General features: G+C 35.3%; 3 protein-coding genes across 21 annotated transcripts; all 3 read right to left on the bottom strand.

The window, feature by feature from the left end:
* Nucleotides 1–1746: 1746 nt before the first annotated feature.
* Nucleotides 1747–2985, bottom strand: LOC18430110 (PHD finger family protein). The gene has a single exon (XM_006840272.4). It carries the CDS (start codon nucleotides 2781–2783, stop codon nucleotides 1983–1985), a length of 801 nt encoding a protein of 266 aa, XP_006840335.1. The 5' UTR covers nucleotides 2784–2985; the 3' UTR covers nucleotides 1747–1982.
* A 2746-nt stretch (nucleotides 2986–5731) lies between these two features.
* LOC18430109 (Peptide chain release factor 1) lies at nucleotides 5732–15315 on the bottom strand. 17 transcript variants are annotated; one of them, XR_016050303.1, is made up of 11 exons: nucleotides 14737–15309; nucleotides 12925–13025; nucleotides 10034–10132; nucleotides 8916–9089; nucleotides 8709–8757; nucleotides 8517–8625; nucleotides 8309–8383; nucleotides 8119–8196; nucleotides 7617–7775; nucleotides 6605–6700; nucleotides 5732–6284 (listed from the first exon to the last, which is right to left on the bottom strand). XR_016050303.1 is itself a non-coding variant. In XM_088859727.1 (11 exons), exons 3-11 carry the CDS (start codon nucleotides 10067–10069, stop codon nucleotides 6093–6095), a joined length of 948 nt encoding a protein of 315 aa, XP_088715853.1. In that variant the 5' UTR covers nucleotides 10070–10136; nucleotides 12925–13025; nucleotides 14737–15315; the 3' UTR covers nucleotides 5732–6092. The 17 variants fall into 17 exon arrangements, 9 of the variants coding, with proteins under 9 accessions (XP_088715853.1, XP_006840334.4, XP_088715855.1 ...); XR_002280286.2 differs by having other exon boundaries at nucleotides 7617–7714; nucleotides 8517–8595; nucleotides 8906–9089; XR_002280287.2 differs by having other exon boundaries at nucleotides 7617–7728; nucleotides 8517–8595; nucleotides 8906–9089.
* Nucleotides 15316–16972: 1657 nt separating this feature from the next.
* On the bottom strand, nucleotides 16973–21677 carry LOC18430107 (putative truncated L-gulonolactone oxidase 7, mitochondrial). 3 transcript variants are annotated; one of them, XM_011623558.3, is made up of 4 exons: nucleotides 21329–21677; nucleotides 20137–20747; nucleotides 18451–18910; nucleotides 16973–17596 (listed from the first exon to the last, which is right to left on the bottom strand). In XM_011623558.3, the coding sequence occupies exons 1-4, from the start codon at nucleotides 21661–21663 to the stop codon at nucleotides 17209–17211; spliced, it is 1794 nt and encodes a 597-aa protein (XP_011621860.1). In that variant the 5' UTR covers nucleotides 21664–21677; the 3' UTR covers nucleotides 16973–17208. The 3 variants fall into 3 exon arrangements, with proteins under 3 accessions (XP_011621860.1, XP_020520578.1, XP_088715861.1); XM_020664919.2 differs by having other exon boundaries at nucleotides 18451–18925; XM_088859735.1 differs by lacking the exon at nucleotides 20137–20747.
* Nucleotides 21678–23243: the final 1566 nt, after the last annotated feature.

Here is a 23243-nt window from a genome sequence, read left to right on the forward strand (position 1 = left end):
CCCCCCTAGCAGGTGGTTGAGGTATACCAGACCACATAGTTACAACATGCTTAATATCAACCTTGCAGTTCCCATTCTCATGCCTAATGCCTCAGATACTAACATTCATTCCATGTCAATATCTACACGCCCCTCATACAAAGCATCCATTGCCCTCACAATTAGAACTTCAACCAATATTTTCATATTTGCTACCAACCAAGTTGATTTGTTGAGAGTCACAGATGTCAATTGCCCTCAACATTCATTAGCAAAGTGATGAACCTCCATTCATATCTATAATGATCCTCACCTTCACACAAACTCAAGAAAACCTCCTTCAAAAATCACATCCCACAACCTCCATAGATTCTTAAACAATGCCATGCATGACCATCTAAGACCAGTAACCATTAAAAAAAGGATCTTCTAGGACCAGAGTTCTATCACTTTCAACATGAGTCTTCTTTCCACATTTTCAGGCATACAACCAACTGTGAAGGTTTGATTTCTTACCCCTAATACAAGTCTTGATCGTATCCAGTACTACCCTATCCCCAAACTATAACCCGTTTAAGCACTTAACCTAAACTTCAAATGCTGGCTGCATTTCTAGTGTTAGATGATTTAGTGATTTCTACCACATCTCCCCATAATTTGTGAGAGACCTTCCTAAGCTTGTCCTCTTCTGTTAGATTAGCTAATTGTTCTTCTTTAACCACTTTGATAACTCCAATAGGGATTGAGCTTTCCACTCACCCAAGACCCCAAATTATTGTGCTTTGACCAAGTTCAAATCACCAATTTTATGGCCCATCTAATCCACCATACCCTAATAGTAATCCAAAGTTCCTTGATTGTCTCCGCTACAACCAAGAGACTCCGCCGTTCCTGAAATCTAAAAAGGTGACAGACTACTTGTGGCCCATTTATTCTCTTTGCGTCTACACAATTTATTGCAATTATTTTGGGGTAATGGTGTATGTAGCCTCTGGCCTCCCCATTAAACAAAAAAAAATGACTAAATAACATTATGGCCTACTTCTTACCCTCAAAAAGTAAAATGAAGAAAATAATTAAACAGCATATACCATATCCAAAATACTAAAAGAACCCAAATGTAAATAATGAAGTTGTCACATAGGGACGATTAAAACCTTTTTCTTTTTCTTTTGTCAAACTCATGAGGTGTTTTGAGAGGGTCCACACCCATTTTATTAAAAAAAAGTCACAAAAATAAGAACTGCAAAGGTCCCACTATATACTCTCTCTCCTCTATTACATGAAGGTCTCACTACTTGTCACTGCAACTGGGCTTGGGACTTATACTACCCATTCTATATAAGTGGTTCTTTCACTTTCATCCCTTGGAAGGATAAACATATTTTCAGGATGCTATAGCCTATAAGAATCTGCACTGCACATTTCTCACTTGTGCTGGACTCTTATCAATTGTGCTCACAATTCCAAGATTTCCATCTAAGTAAGGTATGTTAGTCGACTAGCATCATTTTTGTTCTCTTTGTGATAGTATATATTCATGTGACTCCTTGACTCCTTGTACCCGTAACGACAATCAATATTTAGAATAAATCCTATAAGTTTTGTCCCTGTATCTACAAGATTAGGAGAATTTCTGACTTCCACTTGTACCAAAAGACTGTTCCTACATGGCTGCTTCCAAGTTCCACAAAAGCAGCAAAATAATAATAGCAATAATAATAGTAATTAATTAAAAATCATTATAAAAAGAGCTTACATCAAATAGGAGGGGAAAAACTAAATGTTTAACTTTATAAAATTACCACTAAACTTTAATGAAACAACAACAAGAACATTCCCAATACACAACCACAGCAACAGGAAGAAGCTATTTACCCAAACAAGGCCAACCAGCTTTCTAGCTGGTCGCCTTGTCATCCATTCCAATATAAACTACAAAAGAGAAAAAAAAAAGGCAAAACATGTAACAAAAAAAAAAGACCCATCTTTGGATTTCACCTTTATCGAACAGCAAAGGCCTCCGCTCCATCTCTCGCAGGTGAGGGAGAACCCTTCATCAATGGTACACTTCTTTGTGATGGCTGGACATGGTTTTGAAGGTGTTGCTGCCCAACAACATAAGCAGGAAAAGGCTTCTGTTTCTCTTCCCTCTCCATTTTAACACAGCTCTGAGTACCCAAAATAGCATTAGTAGACGAAGAAACTCCACCATGTTTATCCTTCTCCTCCTTCTCCTTTTGAACCCTTCTATCCTCCTTTTCTCCTAATTCAAGGGATTTTACAAGAGCATCTCTTGCCCTTCTTTTTGCGATCGAAGAATCCATGGCTCTTCGATCAGCTTCACCCCTAGCAGCCATTGCAATTCTATTCATAGAGAGAGAAGAAATTTCAGCGGCTGCCACAATAACCTTTGCAGTCGAGAGATTCATGGCTGGAGTAGAATTAGGATTTATAGAACAAAAGTTCCCATCAATTCCCCACCCTTTCTTATTAGAATCACCATTATTCGTGAAAGGAAAGTTAGGGTTTGTGCAGTGAGCGCAGGCATAAGCAGGCAAACATTCGGGAGAAACACATGTCGAATGCGAAACTGAGACACACTTTGAGCACTTAACGCCATCATTTAATGGCGCCTCCTCAGTGTAAACTTCGAAGCAACTAGGGCAAAACGTTTCTAAATGAGATATCAGCAAGCAAGAAGTGCAGAGACGACAAAAGGTACCTTTGTGCTTAACATTGAAAAGCCATGGAAGTTCTTGAGATTTGCAGAGGCTGCATTTTCGTGGCTTATCCTCCGTCATCGTTGCATCGGTACAGAGCTTGGGAACGCCCCCTCCAGACCCTAGAGGACTCCAGCTCAAAACCCTAGATACCAGGTCTCCACCTTTTTTAGGGTTAGGGTTTCTTTCTCGGTGTCGTGGAATCTTAAATTAGGCTTAGCGTTTGGACAAATGGGAAAGAGTAGTACCATTAGTTTCTGCATTGGTTCTCTGATGCTCGCTCAAGTTCTGAAGGGTGCCAACTTTGGAGGGTTTAGAGAGAGAAAATAAGCGGGTATTCTCTCTCTAGCTTATCGGACTTCCAACACTTTGATACTTATCGGGCCCGACCAAGCCCGGCATAATCTGGAATTGTGGATCGAGGATATTGTCCTCAAGTCTGAGCCCAGTACGGCTTGACAAAATCCGAGCAAAGACCAATTGGAAAGGGATGTATACAAAGAAACCATTTATATCAAAGTGATCCCAGTTCCACTGAAATTTGATAGTTGGGATGCGTCGTAAAGTTCAAATTTTTTTTTTTTTTTGTTGAAGTATGGGTTGGATCAATAGAATAATTACAGCCATCCAATTTCACATCCAATGGTCAAGATTAATATGACCACTTAGTATCGAAAGTAAATGATCTTATTCTTTACTTGCCTTATATTTAAAGCAATATAAATTAGAAAAGTGATTCCATACTATAGTATTTTGATGATGTAATGAAGTACACATTCAAGTGATTTCATACTATAGTATTTTGATGATGTAATGAAGTACACATTCAAGTGATTTCATACAATAGTATTTTGATGATGTAATGAAACGCACATTTAAAAACCGTATTAGTCGTATTTGTATGACTTTAATTTTTTAGAATGTATATTATAAGTGTTTTTTTTTTTATACAAAGATATCCCAATCATTTTTAACCATTAGATATAAAATTCATTAGATAAAAATGTATCATAATATTAAAAAAATTTCATTTTGAACTTTAAGCTCAACCAATGATATATCATCAACCACTTGATTTCAAATATAATTTTTATGATTTTAATCTCCTTGAATCAAAAGCAAATGATCTCATTATATAGATGTCGTTAATTTTTACACCTAAATTATTTTTATTCTAAGGAACAATCTTAAAAAATAATAATTCTTAAAATTGTACCCTAAAAGTATTTTTGCCAAATGAACATAGATCGTATATTTGATGGGATAATTAAATTTATTTATTTTTATCCCAGATTTTGTAAATAGTATATATGAATAATTTCAAAAAGGAAAAAGTTGATTTTGACAATTCAAGACCTAAGTTTTGGAAAAAAATCTTTTTTCTTTTTGAACATAGACAAGGTATTCTAAAGTTATCCAAAATTTTAGATCGAGAAAGCATCTTTTGTACTAGTGAGTCAATATATAGTATCTATTGTCGGAGCACACTATATGCACATTTTAAATATTGTATAAATAGAACCATTAATAGACACAGTCAAGATCAGTAGAAAATAAAATTGTTACATCTTAATATGACGAATTAACACAGCGAGCTAACTATAATGTGACATTAGTCGTTGAGCTAAAAAAATAACTCTATTAACATACGATTGACTTAATGCCAACTAAGATCGAATGACTATACGTCCCCAAACATATATAAATTATAGTTAAGGTTCTTAGTTAAGGTAAATGACCAAACTCCGATGGCAAAAACACAATTAACTTATATGAAAGTCCAGAGCTATCCTTGGCATAAAGCATAATTTGGTCTTAGTGGAGTTGGTAACCAGAATCTTATCGTGATTGATTGGATTAAAGGCGTTTCAAAGAGTAGCCAGTAATGTGATAGATCGTAAATTTATTTGTCGCAAGTTTTGAAAAGTAGGCATGTCAAATTGATAGAGGTATCACTGATTCAAAACGCATGACGAAAAGGTCAATCATTTCTGGACAACGTAAAATTGCAGCAATTTCTACCAACAAAAAGACATGGCTTTTCAAAAGGAGAAATCCTTACCCCTCTCTCTCTCTCCTCTAGAGACTGTAAAATTACAATAATTTCCACTAATGAACAAAAACTAACTTTCAAGGAGGAAACACTCTCTCCCTTTCTCTCTCCTCCCCCTAATAGACATTGTAATATTACAATAATTTCCACCGACAAACAGACACTAAATTTCAAGGAGCATTCTCTACCGTCCCTCTCTATCTCCAACCGAGATTGTATAATTACAAAAATCCCCACCAACAAACAATAATAACACTTCCATATATATATATATATATATATATATATATATATATATATATAAAAAAAATATGAGATTAACCCACTAATTCATATGAACATATGAGCTCAACGACCCATATTGAATCTAACTGACAATCACGGATGTCCGGTAATGTTTGAATTTTAGTTTTTTTTTTTTTTATAAATCCAAATCACTTGAAATTTTAATTGTGTGATGTTCTCATCAAAACGCACCTAATAAAAATATAAAAAAAATTTATTAGTAAAAAATAAAAAAACTAAAATACCCCTCAAAACTTTTCAAAAATATTTTGATCAATTTATTTCATATAAAATATTTTTCTGATATTTTTCTAAAATTTACCTATTTTTTATGAACACGTGCTTAAAATTTCAAGTGATTTGGATTTGTAAAAAAAAAAACTAAAATTCAAACACTACTAAACATCTGTGATCGTCAGATCGGTCCAGATTCAATATAGACCGTTGGGTTCATATATTCACTAATCCCATCTTTTCTATATATATATATATATATCTTAGATACTCCAAACAAAAATTACGTTTCAAGAAGCTGAACTCTCTTTCAACCCTTCTCTCTCTTTCTAAAATTACATTTCAACCTCTCTCTCTCTCTCTCTCTATATATATATATATATATATATATATATATATATATATTAGTGTACACAGTTGCAAAGTACCTGCCGTGGCAGAAATCCAGCTGTAAAAATTGGGAAAGAACAAGCACGTGCATGTGCGTGCGCACACACACACAAAGAGTACAATTAAAATGAAATTATCTCAACATCCAGTAATGAGGTCATTTTCCTATGAAGTTAAGTGGCTATCTTTTCAAGGAACACACAATAATATGGGCTCTACAAAACTTTAGCAGACTACCACAGACTGCTTTTTTATCTGCTGATACTCCAAAATTTTCTCAAGCCAAAATCCTGCTAAAATTTGGTCCTTTTTTTTTTTTGACTAAAATGTAATCAATGTAGAAAGCCAATAGTCCCTATTTTACTTTTAAGTGCTGAAAAAGCTAGTTAAAATAAAAAAATATAAACACAGTTATAATTGTCCTACTATTATAATGAACTGAATGAAGATATTGCATCCATCTCCTGCTTCAACAGAAGAGCATCGATGAAAATATCCAAACTCTCCCCTTCCATAACATCGTCTATGGAGTGATAGGTGATCCCAGCCCTATGATCAGTCACACGCCCTTGAGGAAAGTTATAAGTGCGAATGCGCTCTGATCTATCCCCACTACCTATCTGCAAAATATACAAAAAAAAGAGGGAAAAAAATCTAAACTATCCATCTATCCATACCTGATTTATTTTTTTAAAAAAACATTAGGGAGGAGATAGATTCTAAAGGTCCATGAAACTTCAGAGCGCACACTATTGATTCAAAAAAATAGAAAATAGAGGTAATATTGAAAAACATTATGTGGTAAAACCGGCTAACCACCATTGTCGTTATGACTGCCATAATGGCAATGTTATTTCTTGTAAGTGTTAAAACGGCTGTTATAACCATTTCTTTGTTTGGAACTTCACTGGGCATCCATGAAGAAGGGAAGTTTGCTTACCTGCTCTGATCGAAGTATTGAGCGGCTTGTTTGAATTCTAGTCCTCTCCATCTCATATAGTTTTGCGCATAGAACTTTCAGTGCTTTGGCCTTGTTCTGTGGAAGGCACCCAAGAAATCCAAAAAAGAAATTTAATTTCAAAAGAAGAACGTAAAAGGCTAGAAGATAAGGATATCATAACTAAACCCAAGGGTATCGTACATAACTAAACTCAGTGGCTCTAGAGTCCAGACCAAGTCAATAACTCTTGTTACTTTGAGCTAGAATTTGTAGAACACTTTGGGACTGGGAGCAATGAACACTGCTTTTCAATGTGTATTTCTAGATTATGGTGTAATCCACCTAAGGAAAGTAAACTACACATAAATACAATCTTCGTGGATTTGGTTTCAGTTGAACTGGAAGGGGAAAGTATCTCAAACTCTGATCCTTCTCTGAAGTGTCAAAAGAGCCCCTTTTCAACAGAAAATGAAGAAGTGCCCCCAATTTTCAAAATCATTACTAAATGAATGAATAATTGATCTTCACAAAGTAATGACCATTTGGAGGCTGTTCTTTCATTATGGATCAATAATTTGGATTAACCCCTGTGACATTGATGATGGATCCAATATTTTAATACCAAAACTCAGCAGCCACCATTTTTTGCAAAGCAGTAGCAAATCTAGTCTAACATTAAATGATCAGATGCTACTCATCCTCAAACTTGCTTTTAGCATATTTTAACCAACTCACAAGGAATGGGAGCACACAAAATGGTAATGTAAATGGAAGCAAGTAACATATTTGTGGAAGAATAGTCCGATCATCACTGGAAATGAGTCCAAAATGAAAGATCCAAGGAGATATCATGAGGAAAAAGGGGTACCAAGACAAAAAGAAGGAGACCTAATTAACATGAAATAACACACGTCTTGACTCAACCTAGATTCTAATGCCAGAAACTGTTTGGTACTATTTCACAAAAGCAAATGCTTGGAAATTGCACAAGATGGATGATTATCGTTCTTACCATATGTTGTGATCGTTCATCTTGAATTGACACCATTATTCCCGTAGGAATGTGAGTTACACGAACAGCACTATTAGTCGTATTTGCATGCTGACCCCCTGATCCACCAGATCTGTAAGTATCAATTCTCAAATCCTCATTACACAGCTGTACATCCACCTGCATATGCATGTGGAGAGAGAGAGAGAGAGAGAGAGAGAGAGAGAGAGATAAGGGTGAATGCTGTATAAGACCTCAACAAGAACACCAACTAGTTTCCAGATAGAAACATAAACACAAACAGTGTAAACCTCAACACACAACAAATGCGGAAGTGGCAATTTCGCATTGATAGACCATGGAGCAAATGTTGAACAGCAAAAGAACATAATATAATACATTAGTGTAAAAGATCTAGAATTTTGGATTTTGGGACTTCTTTATCCAAGATGAAATGAGTTGTTCACCAACAAACAACCTATTACATTACTAAGGACCTTCAAAAAAGACAGATATATAGCACCTCATCAGCCTGAGGGAGGATAGCAACAGAGACAGCACTGGTATGCACCCTTCCAGATTTTTCGGTTACTGGAACCCGCTGCCAATTAGGAGAATATAAATGAAACAATAATAAAAAGGTCAGATCAATGAAAACTGGGAACATAGAAAGTCAAACTTGAACATCAATAAAAGGCTAGTGATGAGGATACCTGCACTCTATGGATGCCACTCTCAAATTTAAGTTTTCCATATGCTCCAGGTCCTGAAATTGCTCCACTAGCTTCCTGTAAAATAGAAATATGTAACAGGTTTTTCTAAAAATCAAATACAAGGGGTTACTTAAAATTTCTTGCTTACAACAAATATTGGTAATATCCATTCTCACTACGAATTCCAAATGTGAGATCGACGTCAAACCTTGTAGCCTTTAAGATCAGATTCCATTACATCTACGACTTCAAATCTCCAACCCCTCTTTTGTGAGTATCTCTCATACCTGACTCCGATTTATCATTAAAAACACAGACTACATCAAAATAACCAACTCTCCATTTCAGTAGGTGACACCCCTACATACAAAGCTGAGGATACTTAGATAAAGTAATGTACATTTTGAAGAGATCCATGGCAAATAATGATGCTTCTTCACCTCCAGTCCCTACAAAAATTCAAAGGGTATGGACAACGGTAAGCTTCACAAAACTATTAAAGGGACTTCTGCTTATAAATAAAATATCGAAAAGAAGAGTAGCAGTTGAATAATTGATGCAAGTTGAAATATGCAGTGAATCTCATAATAACATTACCTGCTCTCACCTCCAATATACAATCCCTTTCATCAGCACCATCCTTCGGTAGCAAGGATTTGAGCAGGAGATGTTGCAACCTCTTTTCCTCTTCCACTGCTTCATTTAACTCCTCTACTACCATTTCACGCATATCTTTATCATCAGGGCATTCATCCATTAATGATTTCAAACTATGAATTTCCTACGGAGATGAACTTATCCACTTAGAAAGCTTCCATAACCAGAATTCACAAAGAAATAAAAGAGTAGAAAACATCAAACAACCATAAAAGATGCAATTCTTGTGATTGTTTGGAATCTAGAGTGGACATGGGAAACTGAATTCACCAAAACCTTGATCTACTTTTGATGCAAATTCTTTGAATCTCAATTTCCGCAGGATCCACTATTAGAAAAAGCTATCTATGGACGCCCATTTCTACAGAATCAAAGGAAGCCCCAAAAAGTATGTTAAGAGGATTTTTAGGATCCCAAAATTTGCAAACAGATCTTGATTCACCGTGTGATCTACTCCAGAAAAATAAAAACTGATTAAAGGGCTCTTAAATTATCGATCTGATGGGTGTTTGATGGGTGCACAAATAGATGGTCAAGAGTCGTAGCCAGTGTAAGAACCACCATTCAACTAATAAATCTGCTATGACAGTAGAAAACAATTGCCCCGTCCATAGAAAGTTTCCCATTTACTATTCAACACTGTTCTAGGTTTCACAACCTCAGAACATGCTGATTCCTCTAGCTAGTCACAAAGCCACAAAGTCATCTAAACCAACAATACAACCTTGAATAAATCCACTGTCTAAACATTGCACTATATGTTTTTGCTATCTATGTCATAGCAAATAATGGCACAGCTATTTTAGTTTAACTCAACAACACTGTGATACTTCAAGGAAACAAACTAAGCTGCAGCAGATGAAACGAAACCATGATTAAACTGAGTATACATAACACGATGCTACAACAAGCCATTATTAATCATTGTGGTGCATCAAAATTTTCCAGTATCGATTCAATGTGCTTATGATTACTTTTCCTTGCATACACAGATGTTTATTTCAGAATAATGACTCATAGGAACAAATCAAGAATCACTAACTAAGGCTAACAAATATAAATTATTACCTTCTGCTTTGCCCTTAATTCATTTATAAGGTCCATACAACCCCCAAGTTTCTTAAGCTCCTTGTTGGCACTTGAAAACTCTCCTGCTGAGACCTCTGGCTGTCTTTAAGTAAGCATCCAAATTTAACAGAAAGGAAAACAGGGAGGCATCACATATAAAGATCTCAAAAAAGGAAAATGCATAAAACCCAATCCGAGTAAAAGTTTAAAAGAAAATGAAATGCTGAAGAACTATGAAGATCCCATTTGAAACATGAATCCCCAAATTAACATCACTACAAGTTATACTGAAAGCATCACAACAATGGAAATATGCTTCAGTAAACTACTGTTTGATGGCATAGGAAAAGACTGCTTGTTTGGATATTGAGGGATTTTATTTCCCCCTACTTCAGCCACTTGGCTCTGTAGTTTCCCTTTTAGCTTTGGTAAAATCTGTGGTTTATACATGACCAATGAGTTTCAAAATTGCAAACGTGACAATTATTAACAAATTTGAAATTATTTCAACCACATTTAGCTAAGAATCTCCTTCCTAGAATTTCAGATCAAAGATGTACTATGAAGCAACTAAATGAGACACCTTCACAAGAACTAAGATGCACAAGGCAAGATCAGCTATGCTCAATACCTTTATCTTAGCAATTGCTCTGAACCAAGTGCATATTTTCCTGATTATTTACTTTTGGTATAAGCAGGTCACAATTAGTCTTGTTCATTAGTTTCAGATTGGTTGTGTGTCACTGACTAGGTTCAAAATTCAAAGCAAATTTTCTTGAACTTCATGACACACTCCAAGTGGTCCAATTTGAAATCAGAGGGCTAGGAGTATTAATGACCTCCTTGTAACAAAGGTAAACGGTCTCATACTATATCTATATTTATATGCATATATATACACACACACACACACACACACATATATATATATATATATATATGTGAAAAATTCATCCCAACGCCTATAGGGGAAAATGAACAGTGATTTTGCCTACCCTCATCACCATCCAAAGTTCATCGCACGATCACGACTGTCCGATAGTGTTTCAATTTTTTTTCTACAAATCGGAATGATCTGAAATTTGAAGTGTGTGTACATCTTAGTGAGGCGCACCTAATAAAAATATAAAAAAAATAATTCCCAAAAAAAATTGACTAAAATACCCCCGAAACATTTTGGGGGTATTTTGGTCAATTGTTTTCATGTAAAATATTTTTTTGATATTTTTAGTAGATTTGCCTATTTTTAATGAACACACGCTCCAAATTTCAGGTCATTATGATTTGTATTAAAAAAATGAAAAATGAAACACTGCTAAACAATCGTGACCATGTGATGAACTTTGGACAGTGATGAGGGTAGGCGAAATCACTGTTCATTTTCACCTATAGGCGTTTTGTAGTATCTTCCTATATATATATGGGCAGTGCTTTCATGCAACGGTTGTATCATAGTATAATGCAACCACACTTCTAGAAAACCATGTTTGTGGCATTTGTATAACCCAAAATTTTGCTCACACGCTCTCTTCATCTCAATAATTAATCTAAAAAAAAAAAAACTAATGTGCACCCCATATGAGTCCCCTCCAACAATGAATCTAGACAAAACAAGTGAAGGAATTCATGATGGAATTATAAACAAGTGTATCAGTTACACCTTCCACGCTATATTAGACCTCATCAAAAGCTACTTAGAATAATATATGTATAAATATATATAAATATGTATGCATATATATAAATGTGTATGAATCTATCAAATTAAATATATGTTTCTAAGTATAATTCGCCAACCCTCACATGTATGTAACCATATGTATAATTAGATTGATGGATACAGGTGAACAGTGAGACGCTGGCAAAGATACCCATGTTTCCACCCACTATGAATTGGGCTATACGTCTTATTGGTTTCTATCGACTGCATGAATGGATTTGCCTAATTGGTAGAACTAGAAGCCTCACAGTTATATCTAAGTCAGTAAGAGTACCCTTTTGACTTGGTACCTGACTACTTTCTAAGGTTAAAGCATCTCCCTCTCAACCCAGACACTTTATCCCAACCCTTTTTGCCATTGATGGAATTGAACAAATTAATCTTCATTTCCTGACATTCTATAACTAATGAGACATTCCCTGTCTCTCCTTACGAAAGAGCATAATATAGCCCAGTGTTTTAAAGCTCACCTGGGCTAAGGTACTTGGCCCTAGGACTAGGCAAGTAAGTCGGCCGAGTCCGAGTGGACTAGGCCAAGGTATGAACAACGCCAATAACGTAATAAAAAAAACAAAGTTAGAATATTAGAATATTAAAGAAGTTGAAAGAGGTAACAGAAATCATTAGAATACTAAAGAAATTGAAAAAAAATCCACAAAAGATGGATTATTGAATATTTTGATTTATACCTTGAATACTTCAAAACAATAACAAGAAAAAGAAAATAAATAAATAAGAAAGTTCCCAAATCATCTTAAAGACCATCCAAATCATCTAAAAACATATCTCTAAATAACATAATGGTATTTTCCATATCTTTTGTGATTTTTTTTACTTTTTTTAAATATTTTTAGGGTTTTCTTTTGTGCCTAGACTCGGTTGACTCTTGAAACACTGATGTAGAATTTGGAAGAAAGCAAAGCAATTTAGGTTACCTAAGACTACCATGGTTGCATATAAAAGTCTATTCCTATTCTTTTTTATTTGGAACCCAAAACTCTTAAGAAGGAACAACATAAAAGATGAATTAAACACCCATACAGGTCAATGACATTAGAAGAACTTACTTAGGGAAAGTGTCTTTTAAATAAAGCAGAAGAAGAGACAACCATTAACCAAAGAAAACCAAAATAATTGCCATATTCAATAAATGAATCATTAGGTTGGTTACCTTGGCAATTATATCTTGAAGGTAGGCATTTCGATATTCTATAGCGGACAGTCTTTGCTCCATAATTCTGATGAGGTCTGATGATAATTGAGGCTCCAAATCTGGAATTTCAGAATAATTATGCTGTGAACCCTTAATATGTTCTGAATATGAATTAAATAATGGAGACCTGTTCAAATTCCCTTAATTTCATGAAAACTGTCTCATTCAAAACTCAAAGCATTTCAACAGCACAAATATATATATACAAACAAGGATATAAAGTGTCCAAAGTTTGTTGACCACAATTATAAAATGCTCTAAAGTGTGAACATCCTAACATAACCCATATATATATATATATATATGAGTAATGATCCTATGAAACCCTCCCACACCCATGTATATAGGACCCTAAAGGATCATCATTAAATTTATCACAGATCTCTAGAAAAGTTATCACATGGGTGTGGGATTTGACTTTTCTAGAGATCTGTGCCAAATTTAATGGTGATCCTTTAAGGTCCTACACACATGGGTGTGGGAGGGTCTCATAGGATCATTACTATATATATATATATATATATATATATATATATATATATATAGGGTGCGGTTTCTATAAGGTTGCAACCTTAAACAATCCAATTAAGGCGCACCTCCAAATGTTATCATAACATGTAATTTTGTTGTAAAAAATTCTTAGGATTATCTTAAAATCTATTTTCATATCTAATTAGAAAATTTTAAACTCTAAAAATGGTTAAAATCAAAGAGATCTATAGACATATGAAAATATTGAAAATGGACGGTCTAGATAATGTATTGGAAGATGCACCATTTCTGAGACTCAAAAATTTTTTTTTTTTTATATTCATACATCTCGATGTCGAGATGATCAAATAGAGGGTTTTTCAACATTAAAACAGTCTTTCCGATATATTTTTGAGGTGCATATGCAATTCTATATTTTAAGGTTGCAACCTTATATAAACTTTTCCCATAAATAAATAAATAAATATATATATATATATATATATATTGGTGAAAAAATTAAGACAGTCAGGAACAACTACCTATCTAAATATTTATTAGAAGAGAGCATAAAATTTAACTCAACTATGATAGTTTCTGAAACTCAGCTTGGTGAACTCCTGCACAGGGCCAAAAGGCCCTAAAAAAAATAAAAAATATCTGAAAAAACAAAAAAAAGGTAGATAAAGTAAAATAAAATCAATAACAACTTTAAAAAGTTAAAATTAGCTTTTTTAAAGTACAAAAAATGGAATTAAAAAAAACTTATTTACAATTTGGGACATTTTAAAATTCAAAAAATAGAAAAAAAAAAGAAAAAGAAAAAGAAAAAGGATTATGGCACAAAACACTCACCAATATTTGCCAAAAACATCAAAATCATATAAAAAATAATAATTATACAACATTTCTACAATTTAAAAAATAGATTTTTTTTTTTTAAAAAATTATATGCCCGGAGTTGTACAAGAAACTCTCCCGAGTCTAAGTGGACTTAGGCGAGTCCCGAACAGTTGAACTGTCTATCCAGATTTACGGAATCAAGAGCATAAATAAATTTTTTTTAAAAAAAACTAGGGTTTAAGCAAAACAAAATTTTAAAAAAAACCAGGGTTTACATTCGGACCAGTTCAAATTACATTCATGTAATCCTATTGCAAAGTTTTTACCAGTTTGGATTGTTATACAGTAGAATACCTACTTGTTGTTCAATACAATCAATGGCGAAACCTATTCGAGAAGAACTCAATTGAAAGGAAAACATGTATTGATATTCTAAGTTAAGTGATCTCTGAATACCTGTTGAATATAAACGCAGAGGCTTTTCCATTGAGGAGTAAAATGATGCCCAGTTCCAGTCTGGAAAACGATGATCGCAGGTTTGGAACCCTAATCTTGAACATATTGAGGGAGACATTTGCGAAGATTTGTTAACTACGTGATGACAGAGCATCTTAGTCCAGAGAGACCACTGGCCCTTCATTTTCCCGCACAAAAATCTCCCCCTTCTCTGTGTGTCTTCTCTGGTTAAATGCGCAGACTACAGAGTAATGCAATGTGAAGAGGTAAAAATGGCATACAAATAGGACAGATTTTGGAAAATCCTTTATACTTCATGACCTTTCACAGAATTTTGAAATTTATATTTTACATTTCGGTCTCGCTTCATATTTTATATTTTAGTTTTAATATTTGTTTGTAATTTTGTATCATCGAGTTGGATTGATTTTTTATTTTTAATATTTGTTTGGATCAATCATTTGGATTGATTCGGTCAATGTATAATTCATATTGTGTTTTTATTTTAATATTTATTTGAATCATCAACTTTATATTCTATTTTTTATTTTTTAATATTTATTTGAATCATCAATTCATGTTGATTCTAATCAAGCCCGTCCAATATCTAACACACATATGTGGGGATGGAAACTCCACCTCAGAGACAAGGGCTTTGAATTGAAATTTATCAAAGAACCTATAAGAAGAGATGAACAATTTAACACTTTACCCATATATTTTTATTTAATTTTAAAATACACACATAAATATATAATCTTGAGTTGAAAGAGTTGCAAATTGAAAAAATATTAAATAATCCATCTGGATATTTTAATAAATTCCCAACCCAAGTCTTGGATGTTTGTAGTTTTCACATTATGCACCTGTTAAAAATATAAAAAGAATGATTGGAAAGAAATAAAATAGCTAGCGAGAAATACCCCTAAAATTTATAAAAATATTTTAGTAAATTTTTATTCAAATATATTTTAATATATAATATAGTAAGAACTGAAAAAGTATAGGGGCTCAAAGCATAGCACAAACCTATATATACAAAGAATTATAAGGTTTTGAAGTGCATCTGTAGTTCTACATTATAAGATTGCATCTTTATATAAACTTTTTCCATATAAAAAAGAGATAAAATTAAGTTACTAAACACACTTTGACAAAGTACAACGTTAACATAAAATATAGACTATCATAAACATTTTTTAAATTCCTTAATATTCAAGGAAAATTTACAAAAAATTTCCTCAAAAATTATTTTTTAACAAATCTTTAAAAAAAAATAAAAAATATTTTTTAAAAAACTTCTTAAATGTTGGCGATCAAGGGTCTTCTTGCATGTTGTATTGTTTTTCTTCATATAACACGATGTTAGCAACATCATTGGCTGCTCGGATGGAGCAATGCCATTTTTATAAAAGTGATTAGTTTGTTTAGGCCTACATAGCATGTTGTATTGCTATTTTTAATAGTTGTTACTAAACAAAAGGCAAAAGTTTATATAAAGTTGCAACTTTAAAATGTATAATTAAATATGCACCTCAATACTCTATCGAAAAATGTCGTTTTAATGTTAAAAAACCCTCTAATTGATCATCATGACATCGAGATGTATGAATATGAAAAAAAAACAGATTTTGAGTCCTAAAAATAATGTATATTGTAACACATTATTTGCACCGTCCATTTTCAAGATTTTCATATGTTTATAGATCTGCTTAATTTTATTCGCTTTCAAAGTTTAAAATTTTATAATTAGGCATGAAAATAGATTTTGAGATAATTTTAAGAATTTTTTACACCAAAATTACATATTATGATAAAATTTGGAGGTATGCCTTAATTAGATGGTTTAAGGTCCCAACCTTATACAAACCGCACCCTAAACAAAAACCTATACAAAGTTTATTTACTTTTAGTATAAAGAAGCTGAATGTGAAAATGGGAGGCATACCATCAATTTGCCTAATGTTTTGAATAGAAGTTTTCGAAGCTTGTGACACCCCAATCAAATGTTTTATTTGATGACTTTGATAGCTAGAGGTGCTTGCAACCAACTTTCTACAAAAGTAAATAAGATTGCTTGGGCTTAAAGTTATAAATAGATATTTTCAAAGTTTGTGATATACCTTAATCAAACAAATTTTTTATTTTGACAGTCATATATGATTATGATTGTGACCAACATACACCATAAATAAATGTTCTTGTTGTATACATTCCGCTAGTAATTACCATAGAGTGCAAGCAAAACATGTAATTATTATTCGGGTAGATTGTTCACCCCAAAAATAACTACAAATTCTTCAAAAAAACAAAAAAAAAAAAAAATTTACCCAAAAAAGGAACAAGCAAAAGAACTCCAAATTACTTTCGGGTTCCGCAGAACAACAAACAGGTTGCAGACATCGACATTGCAAACACTAGGTAAGTGAAGCATGAAGAAACAAGAGCCTCACTTAGTGACACCTCTTTTAGTTAAATTTTCGACGGCCGGCAAACTCGGGCACGACTCCATACAGTACCATTTGCACACACAAGGCCCGCCTCCGGTGCACAATCGAGGTCACTCTCGCACACACAAAGCCCATCGAGAGCACACCGAGGGCGCCTTCTCTCAACCCGGCCGATGCTCCCCAGCCCCAGCACCGTATCAGACCAAGCACTCGAGAAGAAGCCCAAAGAGTCCATCTCCTTCTTCACCTTAACAAATTGCCCCCAGTCTGCTACCTTCTCTGTGACTCCCTTGAAAGCATAGACCCTGTTCTTAGCCCAATGAGGCCTTCCACTGTACTTGAACAGCAGTATTTGCTCCATTTCTTCCATTATGTGCTCATTCCATCGCGGCTCCTCGGGCCGACGAGAGCTGTAGTCAGGGAAATAAAAGAAGTTAGTTTATTTTTTGGGTAATCGAAAGGGAAAGTCGGCCCCCTTCCCATTTTCATTAATATAAAATCAAGCCAAAAAAACAAAATAAGGTGGATTAGCTTGTTTTTTATTTTTGGGAATACACACTCCATTTTTACAAATAGTTAGTGGTTTCTAAATGCGTCAGTGGCAATGATAACATATACACATAGCTGAAAATCAGGCAGTGTTATACCACAATCTAGTGGGAATGAAAACCTAGACACTTAACTCAGACTCAAGCGGTGATACACCACCATCTTGAAACCATTCCCTGCCTAACATGGTTTGTTTATGCCAATCAGGCTAAAGGCAAGTTTGAATTGATTGAATAGGTGTGAACCAAGGCAAAACATGTTTTCCTATTTTGTCCTAAATTGCATTTTTTAGCCCTTTGAATAAACGTGTATATGTTCCGCACTATATTAAAATAATGCTTATAGTTAGGGTGGCAGTGCACCGGGTAGCCTGCCCTGTTCTGTCTGGCCCTAAAAAACTAGGGCTTGGGCTACAAAATGTAGCCTGAGGGCTGGGATATAACAGCCCAAGGGTACGACGGCCAAGGCCTGGGCCAGGACTGTAATAGGGCTGACTTCATTTAGCCTTAACCGGCTTATTTTTCCTTTAGATTTTTCTTTTATTCTATTTGGTCCGGCCGGGTCTTGATAGGGCCAGAGCCTCTTTAGCCAGGTCAAAGCCATACCGGACTAGAGCTAAGGGTGGCCTGGGCAAGGCCTGGCCTGTTGCCACCCGTACTTATAGTCATGTTTAGCCATCCATCCAAACACGCTTGTGAAGGGATGATGAAGAGACCTGTAATAGAAGAACTCCATGTGGATGGCGTCCTCTTTGTTGCCTAAATGAGCCTGGGACTTTTTGAGGAAGCGCATGAGCAATCCGCCATAGAAATCTACGGCGCAAAGCGTGTTAGGATTGGTGATGGCAAGGCGTTTTATGTCACCGATGGCGGAGGCGGCATGCCTCAGAGGCACTGCAATCGAGGAATGGAAGTAGAAGCTACCATTGATCCGTGGGTCCCAAGCACAGACTTGATCATCACCGGAGAGTTGTCCATCGTCATTGTTGCAATGTTGGTCGCAAGCTTGGCAGGCGGAGGAGGATTGCATCATGTTATTGAACCCGACCACCGGGAAGCCATGGAAGGACTTTCCGTCGTTGAGAAACCCTGCACCAGCATGGATTCCCTGGTGAAATTGGTTTTTGGAGATATTGCAGAGCTGTCTGGAGTCTCTGCTAGCTTGGATCTGCTCCTCTGCGCCAACACACACTGACAGAGATATTAGCTAATATGTATTGCCTCAATATGGGCCTCAATAAGTAAAACTTAGGGTGGATGCTCTGCTATTTTTATTAAGAGAAGATCTCCACATGATCTTTATTGATCTAGAAAAAACATATTTGGTAGCATTTTTCAAATATTAATAGAAGAGAAACAGCTCATCCCTATTAATAGTGGGTTAGTACAAAACACTTCTCCATAATCTACAAGGGCATTTTCATATTTTGGCATTCTTATCAAACTCTCTTATTCCGGGTTCGGAACCCAAAGCATCAAAGGGCATTTTTATAGTTGGGTCCCAGTCATTTATCAGAATACCCTTATCCGTTTAAGGTTCCAAACTTAGTAGATGGACATTTTGATACTGTTAACAGGGTAGTTGAGGAGAAACTCAAACTGAAATAATATTGAATGGTAAACACATTGTGGATAAGTTGGTTGATTTGACCACACCATTGTTTTTTTTGGTAAACTGATCAAATTACTCCTGAGAGATCAATAATTTAACACGTTACCCATATCGTTTGATTTAATTTTAAATTGCCTATATAAAAAGTCCTAATACAAGGTTTTACACTTAGGTGGGGAGGACGCAACTTTTCATCCATGGAGAAATATGGGGTGGGTCATTGCCCTTTTTTTTTTTTTCTCGAAGGTGAGTCATTGGGGAGAGAGCCCTTACCCTTGGTAAGAATTGAGTTTAGGACGTAGCGTTGTATATCATCAAGCGTTAACCAATTAAGCCCAGGCTCTTTTCCTAAAAGTGGTAAGTTAGTAGGTATTTAGGCCCCTACTTTTTGGTGGGAATGGAGTTATATACTTCACCATAAGACTCAACAATACTACCATCAAGGCTTGAGGCCATTCTCAAAAAGTGGGAAGTCAATGGGGATTTGGGCCCTTACCCTTTGGTTGAAAATTTTGAAACTTCATGCAATAGGGGGTTGGATGAATCCGATATATGAAAGGATCTAGAACGGCTAGTGTGAAATCTGATCCCGATTGGGGATTTGCGATCTGGATTATTGATTTTTTAAATCTCGATAAAAACAAATAATTATGAGTTAGAATAATTGTAAGGATAGAATATTAAATAGTTTATTTGTATTTTGATGGATTTTTCTTTTTTTTTTGAGATGTTTAAATCATTTTAATGATATACACAAATGAGATTTAGATTAGAATAAAAACAATAGAACCTTGAAGTCGTCTTTTGACAATGGAGTCAACAGTCTGAGGCCTGAAAGCCATCTCCATTTTTCTCCCATGTCCAGGCATGCTGTTAGACACACGATCGTCGATCCGATACACCACCTTACCTAGTGATGGGTACCATGTTATATCGCCAAACTCATGCTCCTTACCATGCTCCACCAGAGTATCTTCCAAGTCTTCATCCCCTTTAACACTTAAAAACACTTGCCTCTTGAACATCCTCTCCACCCTCAATGTTACTCTTGATATGGCCCCAAGAGTGCCAATTGAAACCCTAGCTGCATCGAACAAGTGCCTACTTTCATCATCACCACCCAATTCCACCACCTTAGCAAACCCATTGTTTGGTGGTGCAGCAACCACCATGCGCAACCGGACTATGTATTCATGCACTGCCCCGCCCCCGCCCCTGAGCCCGCTCCCATGCGCACCCATGCTGATGACTCCCCCGATCGTGACGGCGTCGAAATAGGGTGTTTGCGTGAGCGTGAGGCCCGAGCTCGCGAGCCTCGCTGCGAGGTCACGCACTTTAACACCTGCGTCAGCTGTGACCATGAGCTCGGCTTGGTCGATGGATACGAACGAGTTGAGGTCCCTGCTACAAAGTTTGGGGATTCGTTATAACGGTCGTGACAGGTACGGATCTATAGCGGCCGTTACAGTGAGATTGAATTCCTTAAGAGGATGTTATCATAAGCGTTATTCAAAAAAGCAGTAGATATAACGGATATAATGGGACATGCCTTAGAAATTAAATTTGATTAGACTCTCAGGATATTTTCAAACGATATTAGACATAATTAATATTAAAGAAAGAGACATAACAGGTGTTATAACGGATGTTGCATCTGATCCGTTTCGAGTTTTTGAGCCCCATTACAACGGGGTATTATACAGTTTATACCGTAATATAACAGGCATCATGTCTAACAAAAAAGCTCCTAAAATGCACTTTACATGGTTGTGCCATCTACCAGGCATGATTGTAATCATGTTATAAATAAGGGTATGCCTTCAATTGTCGCCAAACACATAGTTTTAGAACCGATCATCTGATATTTAATTAGACGACGGTCAGTGAGCTATCAACAATATCATATATTTAGTTTCAGTTAAACAAATGTAGCTAACACATAAATCATGTAACCAACTGTTTGAAAGTTTTTTGAGCCATGCCTGGTATTAATGAGCACGCCGGACTTGTCGCCACCAGGGCACGGGAAGCGATTGGCAGTGTGGGACATGGGGCCCATGAGCTTGATGGGGCGGCCCTCGCGCACCGCGTTGGCGACAGCGGCGACGAGCTCTTCCTCGGTGCTTGGGTACTCAACCCTCGAGACAACGCATGACTTTCCATCCTGCCAGGCGCCACGGTAGTTGGTGATGCCGCAAGGGCCGCGAGCACCACTACACAACACGGTGCAGGCGGGGCACATGCTCCGAGAGGGTCTTGCAGTGAGGAGCACAACTGTGAGGGCTACTAGGAGCGCATGAGGCCGGCAACGATCCATGGCTCTTTGTGGTTGATTAGGTAGTGGGTGTGGTGTTATATATATATATATATATATGCTGTGAAACTAAATACAGATGAGAGTAAAAGGATTTGTGTGGTTTCAATCTCTTGTGGATTGAGCGGTCTTGATTCTAGCATTGTGCATTTCATTTGATCCGGACCGTTTATCATGGTCATCGTGGCCACCAAGCCCAATAAGAAACTACTGAAGAGGGTGCGTGCCATGTCATCATTGTGTTGGCTAATGATGAGGGGAAATGGGTCTCATTGACTAGCGCACTAGTTTAACTTTACCCTTCACCATCCAACTCATTAACTTAAGGGTTATAAATTACCTAGATAGTGTAATTATTAGGGATATAAATATTAAAAAAGTATTATTTGTATAAAGATGCAATTTTATTTATAGAAGTGGAGTTGTAGTGTTACACACTATTTATTTTAGTTGAACAGTGTAAATTTGATATATCTTTTAAAAAAATATTAAATAATAACATGTCTTTTGATACAATATCAAATATGCATCTATCAAATAAAATGAATGGTATAGGCTAATGCAAACTTACTTTTAAAAATAAAGATGCATCCTTATATAAACTTTTTTCATATTAAAAATTTAAGGGTGTGGTTTGAATCCTTTAACAATCAACACAACGCACACTTCCAAATTTTGTAATAAAATATAATATAAACTTTATAATAAGGTGTAATTTTGGTGTCGAAAATTCTTAAGTTGGCACAAGAATTTATTTTCATCTCTAATTATAAAATTTTAAACTCAAAAAATGGTTCAAATCAAGCTGACCTATAATCACATGAAAATCTTGAAAACTAACGGTCCAAATAATGTATCATAATATTACAATATTTGGACTTGAAATCTTTCTTTGACATCTTGTTTGTTGAGATGATCGATCAGATGTTTTTCCAATATCGAAACAACCATTTTCAAGATATTTTTGGTGTGCACCTTAATTCTTCTAAAGTGTCAACCTTACATAAACCTTTTCCAAATTTAAAAAAAGTAAAGAAACTAGTTAACCCCTGCTGAGCACAATGTATTACAACTCTGTTAGAGGGGGTTTTTGACCCTAAAATTTCACACATGCAAACATCATCTAGACCATCCAAAAAAAAAAAAAAAAAGGAAATGTAAATCACGGCAAAGGCAAGGAGAAAATGAGTCATGATTTTTTATGGACCATCTTGGCCTTCAAGAACCTATAATTATTATTTTCATTTTTTAAAATCAAAATGTACCAAATTTCAGTCTAGAAAATTTTCTATAAATACTAGTTTTAGCCAATAATTTTATACTGTAACCTACACCATTAGCTTATAAAATCTTCAGCCTCAACGTTTTTAAATCAAGTGTATTTAAATTCCTTCACCCCAGTCCGGAGGAATTTGAATACCTTGCTATATATTTATTCTAGTGGCCTTATCGGTTCAATAATTATGTCGAGTGTTGTAATAGATTGCATGCGTCTAACAAAAGCTTTACACTTTTTCTTTAGGGAAAATATACAATAAAACTATTTATCTTATTATAGTGTACACTATCTTTTAAGCCACTTT

The sequence above is a fragment of the Amborella trichopoda genome, chromosome 2 (assembly GCF_054954075.1).
Source record: "Amborella trichopoda isolate Santa Cruz 75 chromosome 2, AtrichopodaSantaCruz75HAP2 v2.0, whole genome shotgun sequence".
Lineage (NCBI taxonomy): Eukaryota > Viridiplantae > Streptophyta > Magnoliopsida > Amborellales > Amborellaceae > Amborella > Amborella trichopoda.

What these genes read in the sequence shown, in the direction of transcription:
- LOC18430107 (XM_020664919.2), bottom strand. Translation starts at nt 21,663, where the DNA reads ATGGATCGTTGCCGGCCTCATGCGCTCCTAGTAGCCCTCACAGTTGTG. An exon ending in GGCGTGCTCATTAATACCAG is followed by an intron (nt 20,748 to 21,328) that starts GCATGGCTCAAA and finishes ACTTTGTAGCAG; the next exon opens with GGACCTCAACTCGTTCGTAT. An exon ending in TGTCAAAAGACGACTTCAAG is followed by an intron (nt 18,926 to 20,136) that starts GTTCTATTGTTT and finishes TATCTCTGTCAG; the next exon opens with TGTGTGTTGGCGCAGAGGAG.
- LOC18430109 (XM_006840271.4), bottom strand. Translation starts at nt 14,920, where the DNA reads ATGAAGGGCCAGTGGTCTCTCTGGACTAAGATGCTCTGTCATCACGTA. An exon ending in AATTAAGGGCAAAGCAGAAG is followed by an intron (nt 9,090 to 10,033) that starts GTAATAATTTAT and finishes TCATCTCCGTAG; the next exon opens with GAAATTCATAGTTTGAAATC. An exon ending in ATGAACGATCACAACATATG is followed by an intron (nt 6,701 to 7,616) that starts GTAAGAACGATA and finishes TGCCTTCCACAG; the next exon opens with AACAAGGCCAAAGCACTGAA.
- LOC18430110 (XM_006840272.4), bottom strand. Translation starts at nt 2,783, where the DNA reads ATGACGGAGGATAAGCCACGAAAATGCAGCCTCTGCAAATCTCAAGAA.